The sequence below is a fragment of the Colossoma macropomum genome, unplaced genomic scaffold, assembly GCF_904425465.1.
Source record: "Colossoma macropomum unplaced genomic scaffold, Colossoma_macropomum, whole genome shotgun sequence".
Lineage (NCBI taxonomy): Eukaryota > Metazoa > Chordata > Actinopteri > Characiformes > Serrasalmidae > Colossoma > Colossoma macropomum.
In genome coordinates, this window is record NW_023494787.1 from 44,934,202 (window position 1) to 44,951,334 (window position 17,133).

The 17,133-nt window shown below is 37.4% G+C and overlaps 2 protein-coding genes across 2 annotated transcripts; both read right to left on the reverse strand.

Annotated features, from left to right (window-relative positions):
* Positions 1-1,005: 1,005 nt before the first annotated feature.
* LOC118805131 (olfactory receptor class A-like protein 4) lies at positions 1,006-5,631 on the reverse strand. The gene is made up of 4 exons (XM_036565741.1): positions 5,289-5,631; positions 3,284-3,547; positions 1,745-1,999; positions 1,006-1,218 (listed from the first exon to the last, which is right to left on the reverse strand). The coding sequence occupies exons 1-4, from the start codon at positions 5,550-5,552 to the stop codon at positions 1,006-1,008; spliced, it is 996 nt and encodes a 331-aa protein (XP_036421634.1). The 5' UTR covers positions 5,553-5,631.
* A 3,800-nt stretch (positions 5,632-9,431) lies between these two features.
* Positions 9,432-14,718, reverse strand: LOC118804971 (olfactory receptor class A-like protein 4). Its single transcript, XM_036565563.1, has 4 exons — positions 14,455-14,718; positions 12,650-12,913; positions 11,470-11,724; positions 9,432-9,656 (listed from the first exon to the last, which is right to left on the reverse strand). The coding sequence occupies exons 1-4, from the start codon at positions 14,716-14,718 to the stop codon at positions 9,432-9,434; spliced, it is 1,008 nt and encodes a 335-aa protein (XP_036421456.1).
* Between the last annotated feature and the right edge of the window lie 2,415 nt (positions 14,719-17,133).

The following is a 17,133-nucleotide window of genomic DNA, read 5'->3' on the forward strand; positions in this document are numbered from 1 at the left end:
CTCAAAACTATCATTAAACAATGTCTTAGACATCAGGCAGCATATTCATAACCATTTTGCATAACAGTTTTCTGTAAGGGGCATTAAACTCTTTAGACATCTGGTTCCTATCACCACCACTGTGAACAATTCTGACTCTGTAAGTTTTTCTTGAATGGAGCATTTCACACCAAACCACTCTGAATACATCCTCACAATTAAACAATAAAGTATGCCAAAATGTTTCCCTTTAACATTTTGGATAAGAAGTAAAATTAAGCAGTGGCAGAATATCTGTCCTCTGTTTAAGTCTGAAAAAAAGAGAAAATGCAAAACCTGAAAAGATGTAAAATAACTTTGGACAGTATGAAAAAAATAACCAGTGGCTCAAAATATTGGTATAAAACAGGGCACTGAATATTTTCATTGGGATAGATGGAAATAGTTTGAATAGTTTGAATATACGTGGTAATCATATTAACACCATCATACAAATAAAAAAGTAATGTCCACAATCTGTTGCATTGTTAATTTAAATGTTTGCAGTGTAATTTCTATTTACAGAGATTTTTTGTCAAGATGTGTTCAAAAGTACAAGGTTATATAGTACATCTACATGGCACAGGTCTCTTTAATGATGTAAATTAATAAAGAAAAATGCAAGAATTTATTGAAAACCATAATTTTCATAATTAAGTGTTACAGTTTGAACCTCAAGGTGTAAAATAAGTCAAAAATGACACATTTTGTAGGCATGATACAGCATTTGTGGATGACGTACAGGCCTGTCATAACAATATTAACCTCTCTAAAGTTTACAGTTCTAGATAACATTAAAAAAGGATAAAGCATATTTTTATAGTGTATATGCTGGTGGACCAGAAAAAAAGTTAATTGCCTTAAAACCGTTAAGTAATGTAAATAAAGACGAAACATGATTCCACTGAGTAATAAGTCCTTCAAAAACCTGCAGACCACAAGATAACAGAGTGCAGCTTGGCAGTAAACTCAGCATTCAGATCAGTCTCAGTATGAAATGATGGACTTTAACACTGCTCGGAGTCTCCGGTGTCCCACAGCCAGTATAATGGGGGACAAAGCAATAAAGGCGCTGTTGGAGAAACGTGCGAGAACCAGCAGGTACGCAGATGAGGCACCACGGTTATAGTTAAAGTAGTTTACTGAGATCACGCTGGCACCCCAGGACACGATGAACAAAAGGATCAGGGCTAGAATCACCTGAGGAGGAGAAAAAACAGCGAGAATCACTTTAATGTGACTATGTGTGTGTATCTTATGTATAGTTTGGTATATCACATTTATGAAATGCATATCATATATATCTCTATTTATTCTTTGTCTCCACAAGTGTCTTTTTAAAGCATGCTTAATGCACATTAACCCCTATACAATAAATCCCCATAAGATGTTCCAATACATTTTTTTCAATTCCTGATTTCTGTATTAGCTCAGCTACATTGTAAGGAAGGGGCACCCTCATTTGATTGATTGATTGAATATCTCAATTACTTTTCATTGTAAATGAGGGAGGGTAACCTTCATTTGATTATTGATTGATTGATTGATTGAATATCTGAATCTGAAACACACTTACTGCTGAGATGGTTTTGAACAGTTTGCTTAGGTGCCTAAGACTTTTGCACAGTACTGTATGTATGAGTGTGTTAAGTATGTTGAGCTTAGTCAATTAGATTTTACAACCAGAACTGCACATTTGGAGCATTTTTGGTCCAAATGTCCTCACCTTGGCTGCTCGTCTCTCTGCGGGCACCCTGCGTATGACCGGTGCATCCTGGACCTTATTGCTTTTGCTGTGCATGTTTCCGTGTGCGTACAATGTGAGCAGTGAGCCCAGGTTGGTGACGCTCATGAGCAGGATGGGGATGATCTCGTGGATCACCATGGAAGCGGTGGCAAAGGCCAGGCCGCTGTAGGTGGAGGGGAAATCCCACAGACAGCCCAGTAACGGACGTGTTGTACTGCTCACCAGCATTAACGTCTGTTTGTAAGCAAAGAGAAAGAACAGGTGGTCAGTCAAGAAGAAAAGTGTGATTACCACTTTATTCTTTCATGAAGCCCATCAAAGCTCTACTCACAAACTGAGTTGGTACTGAATTGTATGTACTGTTCATTCCCCATTACATACACTCCATAAAGGGAAAGTAAGTGTTTTGAATTCAGCATGGTTGCTGTCATAAGCATGAACACAATAACATATGGTTGGCACTTTAGTCCCACCCATTCACAGTGAAGTGATACGGAATGTTGTTCCTGCTAACAGTCTGTAGAGGAAAGATTAGACTGGAAAATGTGGGGAATATTATGCTGTTTCTGGCTTTGAGGAAAACAAATGCATCATTGCAGCCTTCCGAAGGATCCACACTTCCGAAACGAGCAGCTGAAGTTTGTTTTTTGACATTTCATTGGTAACAGAGAAGTTTGGGCCATTCATTTTAGCCCACACTGCTTCTTGTCTGCAGTGTGCCTCATTTCATTTGTAAAGGAGTCAGTCAAACAGAACAGAGGTCATTTACATGGACTACCGGTCAAAAGTTTGGGCACACATGATTGCATGCTTTTCAATTCTCAAAACACATGCTAAAAATGTCAAAGATGTTTCTAAGACAACTGTAAGAATTCAAATGAATGCATCTGTATGGACCTTTAAAAAATCAATCTTTTTTGAAGCAAGTAGATTTTATTTAGAACTTTTGTGACATTTAGAGTGGAACCAAATCATTATATCACCCTAATTTCTATTTGTGTCTTTATTGTGTGCAATTCAGTCAGTGGTCTGTCCTGCATTCCAGCCAATCAGCTGTGTTGTAAAGAAGGTGGACGTCGTCTCAAAAGGCCCTATTTTAGTTGAAATACAATATTTCTCACTGAAGTGAGTCCATATACACTATGAAATAGTTTTAATGTCTTCATTATTAGTTTGTTTAATTCAAAGTGACACAGAAAGATTAGAAATAGTCAAGGAAAAAGTTAATATGACTTTTTAATACATAAAACTATGCAGTATTTGTAAATGAAATGGTTCAATGAAAATAACAACATGCATTAAATAAAATGTATGAATGTATAACATGGGCCATAAGCGAAAACCTGCGTGTAAATAAATATACTGAACTGGATTGTCTACTCACTCCTCAGTCAACTGCACTATTCATTTGTGTGAAATTTTATATGTAAGCAGGAAGGTCAGCAAGGGTCATTTTTGTGTGTTTTGGACAACCACAAATCTACGACACTACACTATCTAAGTCTATTTTGTCCTCACCTCTGTGGCGTTCTTTCCTCCGTTGGTGGAGTAAACAAAAGCAGGTACTGAGTAGATGAGATTGATGGTCCAGATGAAACAGAACCCCATTAGAAGGGCTTTGGGTGGCCCTCGGGGGCCATTCGGACTAACGATCGGAGGGGCTATCCGTCTCAAAGTGTGGAAATGGAAGGCACTGAGGAAGAACGTTGACCAAACATTCACAGAACGGAGCCACACCCATACGCCCATCAGCAGCTGACAACAGTCTTTATTGGGTAACACCTTCAAATGAAAAGAGATCATCAGAAAGATTATCAGAGGAGGTCATTTAGAGGCAAAGCATGAACTCATTTGTTGGTTATATGCCCTGACAGAGAAAGGTGAACTTATATTTGTGTTTCAGATCATATATCTGGCAAAGATCTCAAGCAGAGACTAATGGAAACAAAACCGTTTAGGCTGGATGTTGCTATAGCAGTGTACAGAATGGCTTCTCATCATTCACAAAACACATTTACCACAATTACTACAGTAATTAATATTCAACATTAACTTAACATGCATAGATAATCAACTTTGTATGGAATAATGCAAAGCTTAACCCTGATAAATGCCACCTTAGCACTCAATTTACCCTTTAATTAATTTTTATGCAGATTCTGCAGTTTGCACAGCACTGCTGTTATTGAATTTAGTTCATTTTGTTCACGCAGTAAACACTGTTAGTGTTCGTTCATACATTTGTTTATGGTAGTCATTAATTACCTTTAGACTAACATGGTGCATACATTCATGCATACATGGACATGTCATCACTGTCGTCTTGAAAGTTGTATAGAAGAAGAAAAAGACATTCTGATGAATGTATTTTGATTTTATTCCAGGTCGTTTTGGTCCATTTCTATCAGTCCATTCATCATGAAATGTTCACACCATATAAAGGGTGGTGTAAAGCTGGCATTTTCAAATGGAATAAAAAAGTAAATAAAAAAAAAAAAAGATTCATGTGACATGCTTGTAAAATGATAGTGACTAATTGCTAATATCTGTGTTGTTCTGAGTGTAATTAGTTGATGGTTATTAATGGTGCCTAATTATATAGTTAATTTATCTGCTTAATAGTTGTTAATGGTGCCTAATTATATTATTTATTTGATCAATTAATGGTTGTTTAGTCAATTAATGATGCCTAACTGTAATATAATTACATATAAACATATAAATGTTATCATTTTATAAACGTGTAACTTCTAATATTGTAATAATTTATAATTGCTTGTAATCTAACTTGTAATCTAAGGTCATGAATGGAAATTTGATGGAAAGAAAAAAAAATATATAAATTGACTTTCTTTTTTTAGCTTAGAGTTATTTTATTTCATATTTCTGTCATGTAATAATCATATATCTCTACTTTTGTCCGTTTTTACTTTTTTTTGCTTTATCCAGTTACCCTTTGCATTTCATTGCTGTCCAAAGAAAACCAAGTATCTCCAATTTTGTTGATATTAATTTTTCTACGTCATTTGAACATAACATTCATAACACTGTGTGAAATATATATATGTGTGTGTGTGTCTGTGTGTGTGTGTGTGTGCAAAATACAATATATGCAAATCATTGTTGTCTTAAAATTGAAGAAATATTCATTAATTCATTGGTCACTGTTCGGATTTTAGTGTCAAAATTTAGTGTCAAAACTAGTGTCAAATTTGTGACACTAACCATGTAAAGGCCTTCGTACAAAATGGTCAGGTTTTTTTTTTTGTTTGTTTGTTTTTGAGTCTTATCTCTTTATCTTCTTCAGAGATTCTAATTTTCCTTCAAATTGTTATGCTAATAATACAATTTGTAATGTCAAAATTTTTATTAATTTAGAAACGAACATAGAAGCTTTTTTACTAGTGGATTCAGACTTTTGGAGCCCACTGTAATTCACATCTATAGGCTAATGTGTATTCAAAAACAATGATGGAAATTTCAGTCTATACCATTACATGCTTCTCCCTCCATCACCCCCTACCTCGAGTCCCAGGTCCGAGACGACCAGCAATATGTTCCTCGTCACAGACACCATCAGGTTGGAAAAGGCCATGTTGACCAGGATCATGTCTGAGCTGCGTCCACCTCCATGCTCCCGTACAATGTTCTCCCCCACCACAGAGATCACCAAGGCATTTCCCAAAACGCCCAGCAGGACCAAAATAAGGTACAAGGCCATTGGCACTGATGATAACTGCCCTGTTAGGATCTTTTTGATTGGAATAACTGTTCTATTAGACTCCATTACGGAAGACTGACTAAATATTACTTATAATCTTACTGAGGTCTGCACTACTATATCTAGTCCTTCTCTCAAGACCAGACTCTGTCCTTGGGTCCTTATCTACCAGATGTTCTTCTTCTCAGATGACTGTTAAAAAAAACGTATTGTCTGGTTCAGAACGTCATATTGACACCTACACCCGATCCCACCTCCATTGAGTGAGTATCACCAATCCCAAGCAGAGCATGGTCTTATCTCCATGGTTTCCAGATTAACGCAGGTCAACACACTCAACCAGGTCCCCAAGCTCTCACCTTGGATCAATTAGGGTCTCGTGTATGAATGAGATTCCACTACAAATAGTGGCGCCTTTTGGTCGAGGAGCTGAGCGTGCATCCTACCAGGGAGCGAGGGATTAATTAACTCAGGCTAATTGCAACACACCTAGTTAACAAGCTAATAAATCAACAACCTGTGCTGCTGATATCGTCAGTGAGAGAGAAAGATAGGGGAGTGGGTTTTTTTCTGATGACTAGGCTAGAAGATTTCTGTACGTTTACGTCACCACTGGAACCAGCTTTGGTGTTTATACAGCCTGGATGCACCTAATATACCTGAGCCCAAAGACAAGCTGTAGTACCTATCAAACGTAATAACTATCCACATTCTTGTGGTCATTCAAGTTCCCATATAGCTTTTGCTTCATTTTATCATTAGAAACAATCTCTTGGAATGTATCATATGCATTCAATGTGGAAGAACTTATTGTTCTATATTTCACCCTTAACAGCATTACATACACACTCAGAATACACAGTGGTGGCACAGTAGTACTATTAGAGAGCAAACAAAATGACTACATTTGCATTGTAGACATTGCAGTCCCTGGATCCTGTCACCATCCGTTTCTCTACAATGCACCATTTCATGTTAAAAGACTCTGAATAACTTTGTTTACATCTCAATCATTGAATTATGGAATTCCCTTTTAAGTGAAAACTACAAATAACAGTGGCAATCAGAGCAGCCAGTGAGGGAGCTAGTCTGTCACCAAAACACGCAGCTTTCTATGGACAGAAAATAACTTTTTATGTGAGTAAAACCTTTTTTTGCAATATGTGAGCATTGATGGAATAAATAGAAGATGTCATTGTGGTAGAGCTACATTTGGACGTGTGACATGTAATGAAAATATAAATAAAAGTCACTACAATATATGCACATCATGCCTGCTGCTGCTCAGAACCAAGGTTTTATTATTAAGCAAAAGATAATAAAGCATATTAGGCAAATTACTAAGTAAGTTATATTAGTTTTCAGATGCAATTGTTTTTTCTTTTTTTTATTTGCTTCTTTCATTCATTCATTCGCTATGTGTACTCAACTGGAGTTGAGCAGTGAAGTGTAGTGTAGAGTAGTGAAGAATCATTACCTGCTACAAGCCCTGTTTCTGGAGCTCTACACATCACAGTTTGAAGCTCAGCTCCAACCCTAATCAACCCACCACCCAGCTAATTAGGTTCTTCAGGAGCACAGTGATGTAGGAGTCGTGCAGGAGGTCTGATCTCCAAGAGCAAGACTGATGTCAAATCTCATTTCTCTAGACTGCATTTAACTCCAAAACATCGTACATCTACCACTCAGAGAAAAGCTGAGCTCTACAAACCAGCATGTAAGTAATCTGCACTCTACTTTATCATAGTAAACGGTCCATGGTTTCTTGTACATTGTGATCCCCACTATTTTAGCAGTATTTTTATTATTTACAGTATTTTTAATCTTACAGTATAGTGTGTTATATGTAATTTTAAAGTGATGGACTGACTCAGAGTTGTTAGAAAGTAAGAAAAAATAAGAGCAAAATCATTGGAAAAAGAATTTTAGTGCTTTTAATTGGAATCTTATAATTACAGACTTTCTAGAGATTCAGGCGTCATTCAGAAAAGGAATATTTCTCTCCTCATGATTTTATTTTCAACAAGAAATTCAAGCTAGTTATTTTAGAAATATGCGATAAAGCAGTTTTTAACAGCAGTTAAGGTTTTCAGTAACTTTTTGGAGCTCAGTTTACAGGGAGAAATAGGGACCAAGCACTCTTTATGAATAATGTGCATTTTCTGTGAAGATCTATGCATGAGTTTAGCATGTGCATCATTGACATGATGTGCATTTTTGTGTCCAAGTTCATTATTTTCCCAAGAAAATAGTTTAATAAATACACAACATATATCATATTACTCAACAATACCCCTAATGTGAAATGTTTTTTTCAGTGCATCCTGATAAAATCCATTTTAATTTCTCTTTGCCATGTTGCAAAATAAGGCAACTTTAAAAGCGCTAAAAAAACTTTTGTCTACGAGCTCTTACTGCCACAAATTCCAAAAACAAAAGACTTTTTTACATGCTTTAATGAAGGAAGGGCCAGGGTATTGAATCATAAAGGAGGCTCTAAGTGACCTTTATGGTGCAATGCCAAGGTCAGTAGCCCTTACAAATTTTAGAAAAAATGTCATTTTTGAGTCGAAGCTAAAACAGTTTAGTTTAACACGTTGCCTGACCTCAAGAGAACCATAAAAATGTGTAATTATAAAAATGTTTATTTCTTTGAAAAAAATAGCAAAAAAAAAAAAAAACGGAATAAACTCAAGTTCAAAGAGGTTTCCATGAGTGTCTAAGTAGATGCCTGTTTAATTTGAAATTAGTCTGAAAAGTCAGGTGGCACAACGAGTAAGTCAAATGGTGCAATCAGACCAGTACAGTTTTAATAACTGAAATAGACCATTAAAAGCTTTGTTAACACTAACTATATTTAAGATGTGAAATGTACATAGATATAAATGCAAATATGCAGATAGAAAATGTAATTTTAAAAACTTTATTTGTTATTGATGTATGTGTACAGGATAATGATGCATAAACCTACAAACGTTTAGAGGAAATAATGACAGAACAGATCAGATGTGGATGGAACTCTGCTGAACTATAAAACTCAGATACAAAATCTACAGCAAAACTGTAAAAAGTCAACTAATTCTAGCTAACAGTTGTTATAGCTAGCACAAAACTCTAATGCTAATGCTAGCTAACCAGTGAAATTGAAGAGAACACCTACCTTTAAGATCTAACAGATCGTAGAGTTTATGATATTTGTGATGAAAATCTAAATTATTTTTTTTTTTGCCAATATGCTGATGGGAATTTAGGGAAGGGGACTTCTTACCCCAATGGTCTACACTTTTACTTCAAAAGAGTCTATTTTCTCTCTTAAAAGTAAGTGAATTGCTCTGTCCATCCTCAACAAAAAATAATAATAATAATGATTTATGAAAATAAAAACTTTTCTTGTACCACGTAATATACATCCATTAATCACTTCCCAGTTCCCAAAAGTTTTTCAGGAGAAAAAGTGCCAGGAATGCAGTGATGCAGCTGACATTTAGGTATTAGTTTGAACATAGCTATTCAGTAACAGCGCTAAGATTTACCCCCATCATTTAGTCAGGAGAGAAAATAGGGGGGGACATCTAACCCTGGGGGGCTTCTTCTCCCAACATTTTGTGAACATTTTTCAATAGATCTTAAAGTCAACACTAAATACTTCCTTTTTAATCTGAGTTAAGATTTATTACCCCTGCATATATTTGTCAGTCCCCAATATGTGTGTATCTGTGAAGGCTGTTGTGAATGTATATCCTCACACAGCAGCAACATAAAATGACAAGCAGAAATGGACATCAGAGGAAATAATATTGCACTTCCAGAAAGTCCACCATTGATTTTTTCCCCAGTTAACTCAGATTTGAGACACTTTTAAAAACAGCATAGCGGTGTGTTGTCACCACACTAAGACCCAATACCACTAGCTGAATATAGTCCATCATTTATGATAGATAATGTTTAACTGCATTTGCATTTGAGAATGCATGACTTTATGACTGCTCGGAGTCTCCGGTGTCCCACAGCCAGAATTAAAGGGGACAAAGCAATGAAGGCACTGTTGGTGAAACGTGCAACAACCAACAAGTATGCAGATGATGGACCACGGTTATAGTTAAAGTAGTTCAAGGAGACGACGCTGGCACCCCAGGAGGTGATGAATAAAATGATGAGGGCGAGGATCACCTGTGGAGAATGAAAAAAATTTATATATTAATAATACATACGATTAGAAGACTATAATGCCAATAATCCATTACAAATAACTAGTTACTTCTGTCAAACTGTAACTAATTACTGCTTTACTACTTTACTAATTACTCCTTTAAATAGTATTCTCATTACTTTACTTCTGAGTTACTCTTTAAAATCAAGTCTGTACCAGTTGCAAAATACATGCAAATTGCATGCAGTGGGCATGGATAATATTTATGTGGACAATATGTTTTAAATGCAATGGATTAATATTGTGCCATCGCTGCGCCTGGTGTGTGGGTGTGGCTAATTTGCATAATCATGAGCCCCTGAGGATGCCTCTGTTCCAGTACATAATGCCCTTGTTTTATTCAAAGAGGTGTTTGTTAAGTACAGCATGTGTTTTTTGATAAGCTTTGCTGGTATTGGTTGTAGTTTTGTTATGTGTACTCTCAGTGGGAGTCCAGCAGGTTTGGTTAACTCCCCCACCAGCTTCCCCTAGCTTTTCTCTCGACTTATCACCAATTTTACACTGGCATTGAAAAAAAGGTCAATCCATGTCTGATAGTAGTCAGTAAGTTTTTGCCAATTGTTTATTTAACGTGGGAAAAAGTCAGGAAGGTGCACTATTATTCCACCAACTGTAAAAGTTGGGAAAATTGAACTCTTTGTGGTCTTTGCTGACCACTGTGGTGTGCTACCATCACTGCTGGCAGTGGCAGAGTTTCTAGTCCCTGCTGCATTAAAAAACAATGGAAGATCTGGTTTGCTGTAGTATGTAAACACAGTGTAAGAATGAATAGCCAATAAAAGCATAATATTGCTCTTTTTTTGGCTACTCAAAATTGCGTTTACACGTAGGCAGTAGACAGTCGACTGCAAGAGTGCATTGGCCCAGCGTTGGTGAACGTCATCACTGCCATAAGACGTTCACCACCAGAAGTTCGTTGGTCTATATTTGGCATTTACATGACTGGCTGATGGCCACACATTGAAAATGCAGTGGGTCATTGAAGTCTAGATATGGTCACTCCTGTAACATTGCCTCTGTCTGTATCTGCCTTTGTTTATCTTCACTCATGTCTTGTTCCATGAGCTTTTGTTTATGTAGGCCATGCGCTTTTGTTCTTGTTTTGGTCTGTGCCTCCTCCCTGTCCCACCTGTCTGTAGTCTGTAGCCCCGCCCTCTCATTACTCCCAGGTGCTTCTTGTTTCCCCTCAGTGTATTTATACCCCTGTGTTTGCTCAGTCCCTTCGTCGTGCAGTATTGATGTGACCCCCTCGTTTGTAGTTCCCTGTTTCTAGGGTTCTTGAGTCTTGTTTCATGTTGAGTACATTTGATTCTTTCTCACTCTCTCAGGGGCTCACACACATAGCAGCCCAATGGGAATAGTCCTGGTCCTCTTGATGGCCAGTCCATCCCTGCCTAAAATGATCTATTCTCCAATGTTTATCTCTTTTTGTAGCCTAACTGAAATTTTGAATCGAAAGAGCAAATGAACTATCAAAAACAGTGTGAGGTTTTCATTGCAATAGCACAACATAATGAGATTCATTGGCTCTGAACTATAGCACCATCCACCTAGACCAGGGGTGCCCAATCGTAATTTGACACAACTGAACCAGATAATGAAGGTTTTTAGGGGCATCTGAACATTAGAGCCAGGTCAGGTAGTGGATCTCCAGGACCAGGATTGGGCATCCCTGACCTAGACATGCACTCAGTTAAATCATTTAAACTCCAATATTTGGAGCTCCAACATTTGAGCTGCCTATTTCAGCAGCTCAAAGCTCTTGGTCCTGACCTTGGCTGCTCGTCTCTCTGCAGGGACTCGTTGCATGACGGGCATGTCCTGACTCTTGTGTGCAGGGTGATGTTTGCTTCCGTGTGCGTACAGCGTGAGCAGTGAACCGAGGTTGGTGACGCTCATGAGCAGGATGGGGACGATCTCGTGGATCACCATGGAGGCGGTGGCAAAGGCCAGGCCACTGTAGGTGGAGGGGAAATCCCACAGACAGCTCAGCAATGGACGTGTTGTACTGGTCACTAACATTAATGTCTGCATGAGGGGACAAAAACTGAGAGGTGAGATAATGGCAGTCTCTCTCACTTTTTATCACAAAATGTACCAAAGCGTCATGCTCAGCATTATTATAAGCCTAATTCCTGGTATTAGTTTTAAATATACCTCTTATGTTATAATGAGATTTTATTTATCATGCAGTTGGTTGAAGCAGTTTTGGAAACATGATTTTGTAACCATATTCTAGAAAAACTGGGTTTGTCATATTTTGACGGATTGTGGTCTAGATATCAATTTCAAAAGAGCCGTATTCTTAATTTTTCTTGTTTTTTCCCCTCAATTTTGGTTTCATGTACCAAAAACAAAAAGTCATTTATTTTAACTTGGCCATTTATATCTTTTATAATTAGCCTGGTTTTGCCATTGTGCCCTTAAGACTGATGAAATAGCATCTGTTCTGATTGGCTGAAATGACCTGTTTCATTAGACACACTTACAAACGAAATGAGGCATGGCACATTCAAAAAGCAGTGCAGGGTGAAGTGTGAACAGAACAGAACAGAACAGAACAGAATAGACATCTCCTTTTGAAATACATGGGTCCTTTGAGAAGCAGCAACTATCCATTTACTTCCTGACAGCCATGAACAGCACAACATTTAATCATTTTTCCACATTTTCCACACCAGCAAATCTGTTACAGACTCTCTGCAGGAACAACATTCTGTATCACTTCAACAGGAATGGGCAGCTAAACTGCTGTCGGTTGAATGAAATTTTTGCAACTTCATTTCAAGTGTATGGATTAGGGAGTGGACTGTATGCATTTTCTTTTAGTACACCAAATTCTTAAAAAAAAGGAAGCAAGGAAAATTTGATTTTCCATGATATGGGCCCTTTAAGGTTTAGTTCTTTGTCAATACTATCGACTATCGATGCTATGCTCACTTTTCATCCTTACCTCAGTAGCATTCTTGCCTCCTTTAGTAGAATACACAAAAGCAGGAATTGAATAGATGAGATTGAGGGTCCAGAGTAGAACAAAGCCCATCAGCAAAGATCTAGGGGGCCTTCTGGGGCCATTTAGACTAGCAATGGGAGGGGCCACCCGCCTCAAGGTCTGAAAATGGAACGCGCTGACAAAGAACGTTGACCAAACATTGGCACAGCGCAGCCACACCCATATGCCCATCAGCATCTGACACCACTTCGTAGAGGGTGACATCTATGAGGAGTGAGGAATGACAGACACACAGCGTATACCAGCATGAGGACAAGACCAAATTAGAGACGACTAAGTAATAAAATACTACTTTGTACTTTGCTACACTGCAATATACATCATTGTGCAAAAGTCAGAGACCCCTTAATTATTCAGTTTCTAGTAAAAATGACCATTAAGTACAAGTTATTCATTTTTAGGAGATCTTTCTGAGGAGATTACATTATAAGATAATCCATTTACATAAGGAAGGAGAAAATACAAGAATTTCCAAAACTGGAGTTCAAAACTAATATTAAGTAAAGACAATGGTTCTATATAGAACCATGAACGCTCAAAGAACCATTTGGACACTGAAATGATTCTTTGCATGGTGAAGTGGTTCTATACAGCACCAAAAAGGGTTCTGCTGTTGCTATGATGTCAAGCTTAAAACAGCAGAAGAACCTTTTTTGGTGCTATATTTAGGGCTAACCATTTTCAAAAAGCTTCTATCTAGAACAACATATTATCCATCAATCTGAAGAAACTTTTCACCATGCAAAGAACCACTTAAGCATCCACGTGGTTCTTTGAGTGTCCATGGTTCTATATAGAACCATTGTGTTTATTAAAGAACACTTGAAGAACCATCTCTTTAAAAATGTAGAAGACCTTATAAGCAATTCTGTATGTCTTCTATTTAAGTAGGCATGTCCACAATTTTGATGGGTGCTGAATGTTCTGCCCTAATAGATCCACTGTAACAGACACTTAATAGGTCTAATGCGATCTTGATCACATTGAGAACACAATAGTCCTGAAAGTACGTTTATCAAAGTACTTAAACAAGATTTTACTCATATGTACATAATCAAAGCTTTTCATTTCATAAGAAGATACAGTGTTCAATGGTTTCAAATCAACATTCAAAAGTCTGAAATTGCTGTTGTAGTTAACAACCAAATTTGTTGGTTTAAATATCACCAATGTCAATTATTAATATGGTTCTATGGAACAATGCCACACAAGAACCACTTTCACCTGATAGTTCCTCAAAAAACCCACCAAAACATGGGTGTTTAGGAAAAACAATAGCATGTCACCAAACTTTGGCACCCAGTTCACCAAACGGTAACACTAAATGTTGAGCGGTCCTTTGTAGATGATGAATAAACTCCTAACAGATTATCAGTAACACATTAACAACATATTAGTAAAGTAGCAGTAGTGCAGCGTCTGAATACACTGAAGTAAATATCTTGTAGATGTTCTGTTGACATTACTTACATTAAGTAGATGTGTTGTTAATATTTTACTTCCATTACACAAAACCTAACCTTACCCAACACCTAACCCTCACCCTGGCCCTAATCCTAACCCTAACCTTAACCTCAACCCAAAACCTAATCCTAACCCTCATGTTTTTGACATGTTACTGAGAGTCTGTTGAGTGTTTGTTTCATCTAAAAACAACCACTCAAAATAAAGTGTCACCCAAAGTATCTGCATTATCTCCTTCGTTCCTCGACCCATCATTTCTCCTTGCTCCTATCTCTCCGTACCTCGATCCCCAGGTCGCTCAAGATCAGCAATAAGTTCCTCGCCACAGACACCATCAGGTTGGAGAAGGCCATGTTGACCAGAATCATGTCTGAGCTGCGGCCCCCTTTCTGCTCGTGCAGAATGTTCTCCCCCACCACGCAGATGACCGCCCCATTGCCCAGAATGCCCACCAGCACTAGGATGACATAGCAGACCAGCGGCGTTGACGACTGCAGGCTCCATGCTTCCTTGGCAGCCGTATCTGCCGTTGCATTGACCTCCATATTTGATAACCCTCTTGATAATTGATTGATCTGTCTGTTGCGCACGTCCTTGTGGTCTCACCAAAAGAACTCCTTGCTTACATACCTTCTCACATTAAGCCATTGGATTTTCTTGAAAGCTACGTTTGACTCTGCCCACTCATGACAAAACGCACCAACCATCAAATAGTGTTCCGAGAATAAGGCTTCTTCAAATGAAGCCGACTGGGTGGGATTCCACCAGAGGTCGGACGAAGTGCTGACCTCGCACTCAACAGAGAAACTGGGAATTAATTAACTGTGGGCTAATTGAAACAAACCTCGTTAGTAGACTAATTCATTAACAACCCTGTGCTGCTGATATTGTGAGAGTGAGTGGAAGGCTGAGGGTGTTTTCGCACCTGTATGATGTTTCAGACAAGTGAGAACACAGTTGGCGCAGGTGAAGATGACCCGCTTGACCTGCTTTTTCAAGCAGAATCTGTTGTTTATAAGAACAGGTGAGAGACTGAAGCTCACACTTCATTTCCTCGCCTTTGTAATAAACTGGCAGCTATTAAAAATCATAATTCAACATACTAGCTAATTATTATGAGCTAGTGTATATGAAATACTGTATTAATAAACACAGAAAACTTGCACATGCTCAGATGTGTGTAAGACTGTCAGACCTGGAGGCCTCAGAGTTGCCTTTACTCCAGAGCAAAATCTGGAGAAATGAAATCCAGCATTGATGGAATTGGAGACATTAAAAATTTCATTTATTCAATTCCCTGGTAAAACAGCAATAAGTACAAGTTATAATAATTCACTGGAAAAATGAGACTCTTAACCCTGAAAGACCTGGTAGACCACCATAGCTGTCCTCATCAGATAACCAACACTTAAGCTTTCATCTTTGAGAGAGAGGAGAAAATCAAGCTGCTTCAGATCTAAAAAAAATCCACAGGTGCGACCACCCCAGGGTCCAGACCTCAACATCACTGAATCTGTCTGGGATTATATTAGATCAGAAAATGCGACCAACTTCCATGACTGAACTTTAGAGGTGTGGAAAAATATCCCTGCAGGTTGTTTTGAAAAACTGAAAGTTTTCTGAAAAGAATGGAATCTGTAATAAAGCTAAAGAGTGGACACAATAAATACTGAAAACAAATCTAAATATTGCTAAACATGTGTAATTATCCATTAAATATGTTTTCTGCTTTTTTCCTCAAGCTGAAAATTAATAACTTAAAGTACTTAAAAAAGTACTTAATGGCTGTTTTGACTGGAAATCAAATAAATGAAGTATGGTCTCTGACTTTCACAGTACTGTGCATTTTTTTCACATGACTACTATAATGAATTGTTCACAGACGTAAAGCTGCTATAAACAGGCTGCAGCTAGTCTTGAATGCTGTAGCTACACACACAAAAATTACATATTACATATTACATATTACATATTATCCCTACATATTAACCCTTTTAAAGCATCACTGCACTAACATTATAGCATCATCTGCCTAGAATTGACTTAATAATTTTCTACTACTCTTTAAAGCTCTTTATGGGTTAGAACCTTTATATATTAAGGAATATCTGACAGACAATGTTCCAAATTGGACACTAAGGTCAAAGATGAAGCGCAAACAGACTGGTCAAGTAGGCTTTTTTGTTATGCATCAAAGATTTTGAACTTTTTACCAATTATTTTTTGTCATATATTTCTATTCTACATTTTATTCATTTTAATTTTATTTTTTTTTGTTTTAATATTTGCTTTACCTTAATTTTTTTATTTTTATTTATTAAGCAAACATGCTATTTTTGCCATACACTTTTCATTTTACAGTTTTGTTAAGTTTTGAAGTTGCATGTATATATATATGTGTGTATATAGATATAATATATATATAGACACATAAAGTTTGTATTCATTATTAGTATAATCGTTTTATAAAAATATTCATTTTTCTTCTTCTTCTTCTTCTTCTTCTTCTTCTTCTTATTATTATTATTATTATTATTGTTATTATTGTCACATAAGACCCCTTATCGATGAAACAGTTTGTGTCCAATAGGAATAGTCCTTACTTTGTTTTCCCAGTGGCCAGTCTTGACTTTTGCCTTATGAAAATAAGTCATGGAACCATTGAGAATCCCTTTGCACTGACAAAGAAATCCACTGGTGTACCGCTCATGTAGAGGCTAATAAATGTGATATTCGGCTTCTTAGTCTGTAAACCAGAGAGTTTCACTGTAGGAGTCATTGCTGTAAGAGTTGTGTATGTTTACAACAGATACAGAGACGGTTACCTTTGTTATTTTGGCCAGAGTGCCCTTTAATGCAAAGGCCTCTGTTTGTACCTCAGATAACCACCAGGTGTCAGTATTACTCCACTTATCTTTATGTCACATGGGCAGCCGACAGCAGACCACTGCGTAGGTCAC

Excerpts from the sequence above, each read along its gene's own strand:
- LOC118805131 (XM_036565741.1), bottom strand. The coding sequence starts at position 5,552 with ATGGAGTCTAATAGAACAGTTATTCCAATCAAAAAGATCCTAACAGGG. Across the intron at positions 3,548-5,288 it reads TCTCGGACCTGGGACTCGAG|GTGTTACCCAATAAAGACTG; the intron begins GTAGGGGGTGAT and ends TTTCATTTGAAG. Across the intron at positions 1,219-1,744 it reads CAGAGAGACGAGCAGCCAAG|GTGATTCTAGCCCTGATCCT; the intron begins GTGAGGACATTT and ends TCTCCTCCTCAG.
- LOC118804971 (XM_036565563.1), bottom strand. The coding sequence starts at position 14,718 with ATGGAGGTCAATGCAACGGCAGATACGGCTGCCAAGGAAGCATGGAGC. Across the intron at positions 12,914-14,454 it reads TGAGCGACCTGGGGATCGAG|ATGTCACCCTCTACGAAGTG; the intron begins GTACGGAGAGAT and ends CACTCCTCATAG. Across the intron at positions 11,725-12,649 it reads GAGGCAAGAATGCTACTGAG|ACATTAATGTTAGTGACCAG; the intron begins GTAAGGATGAAA and ends CCCCTCATGCAG.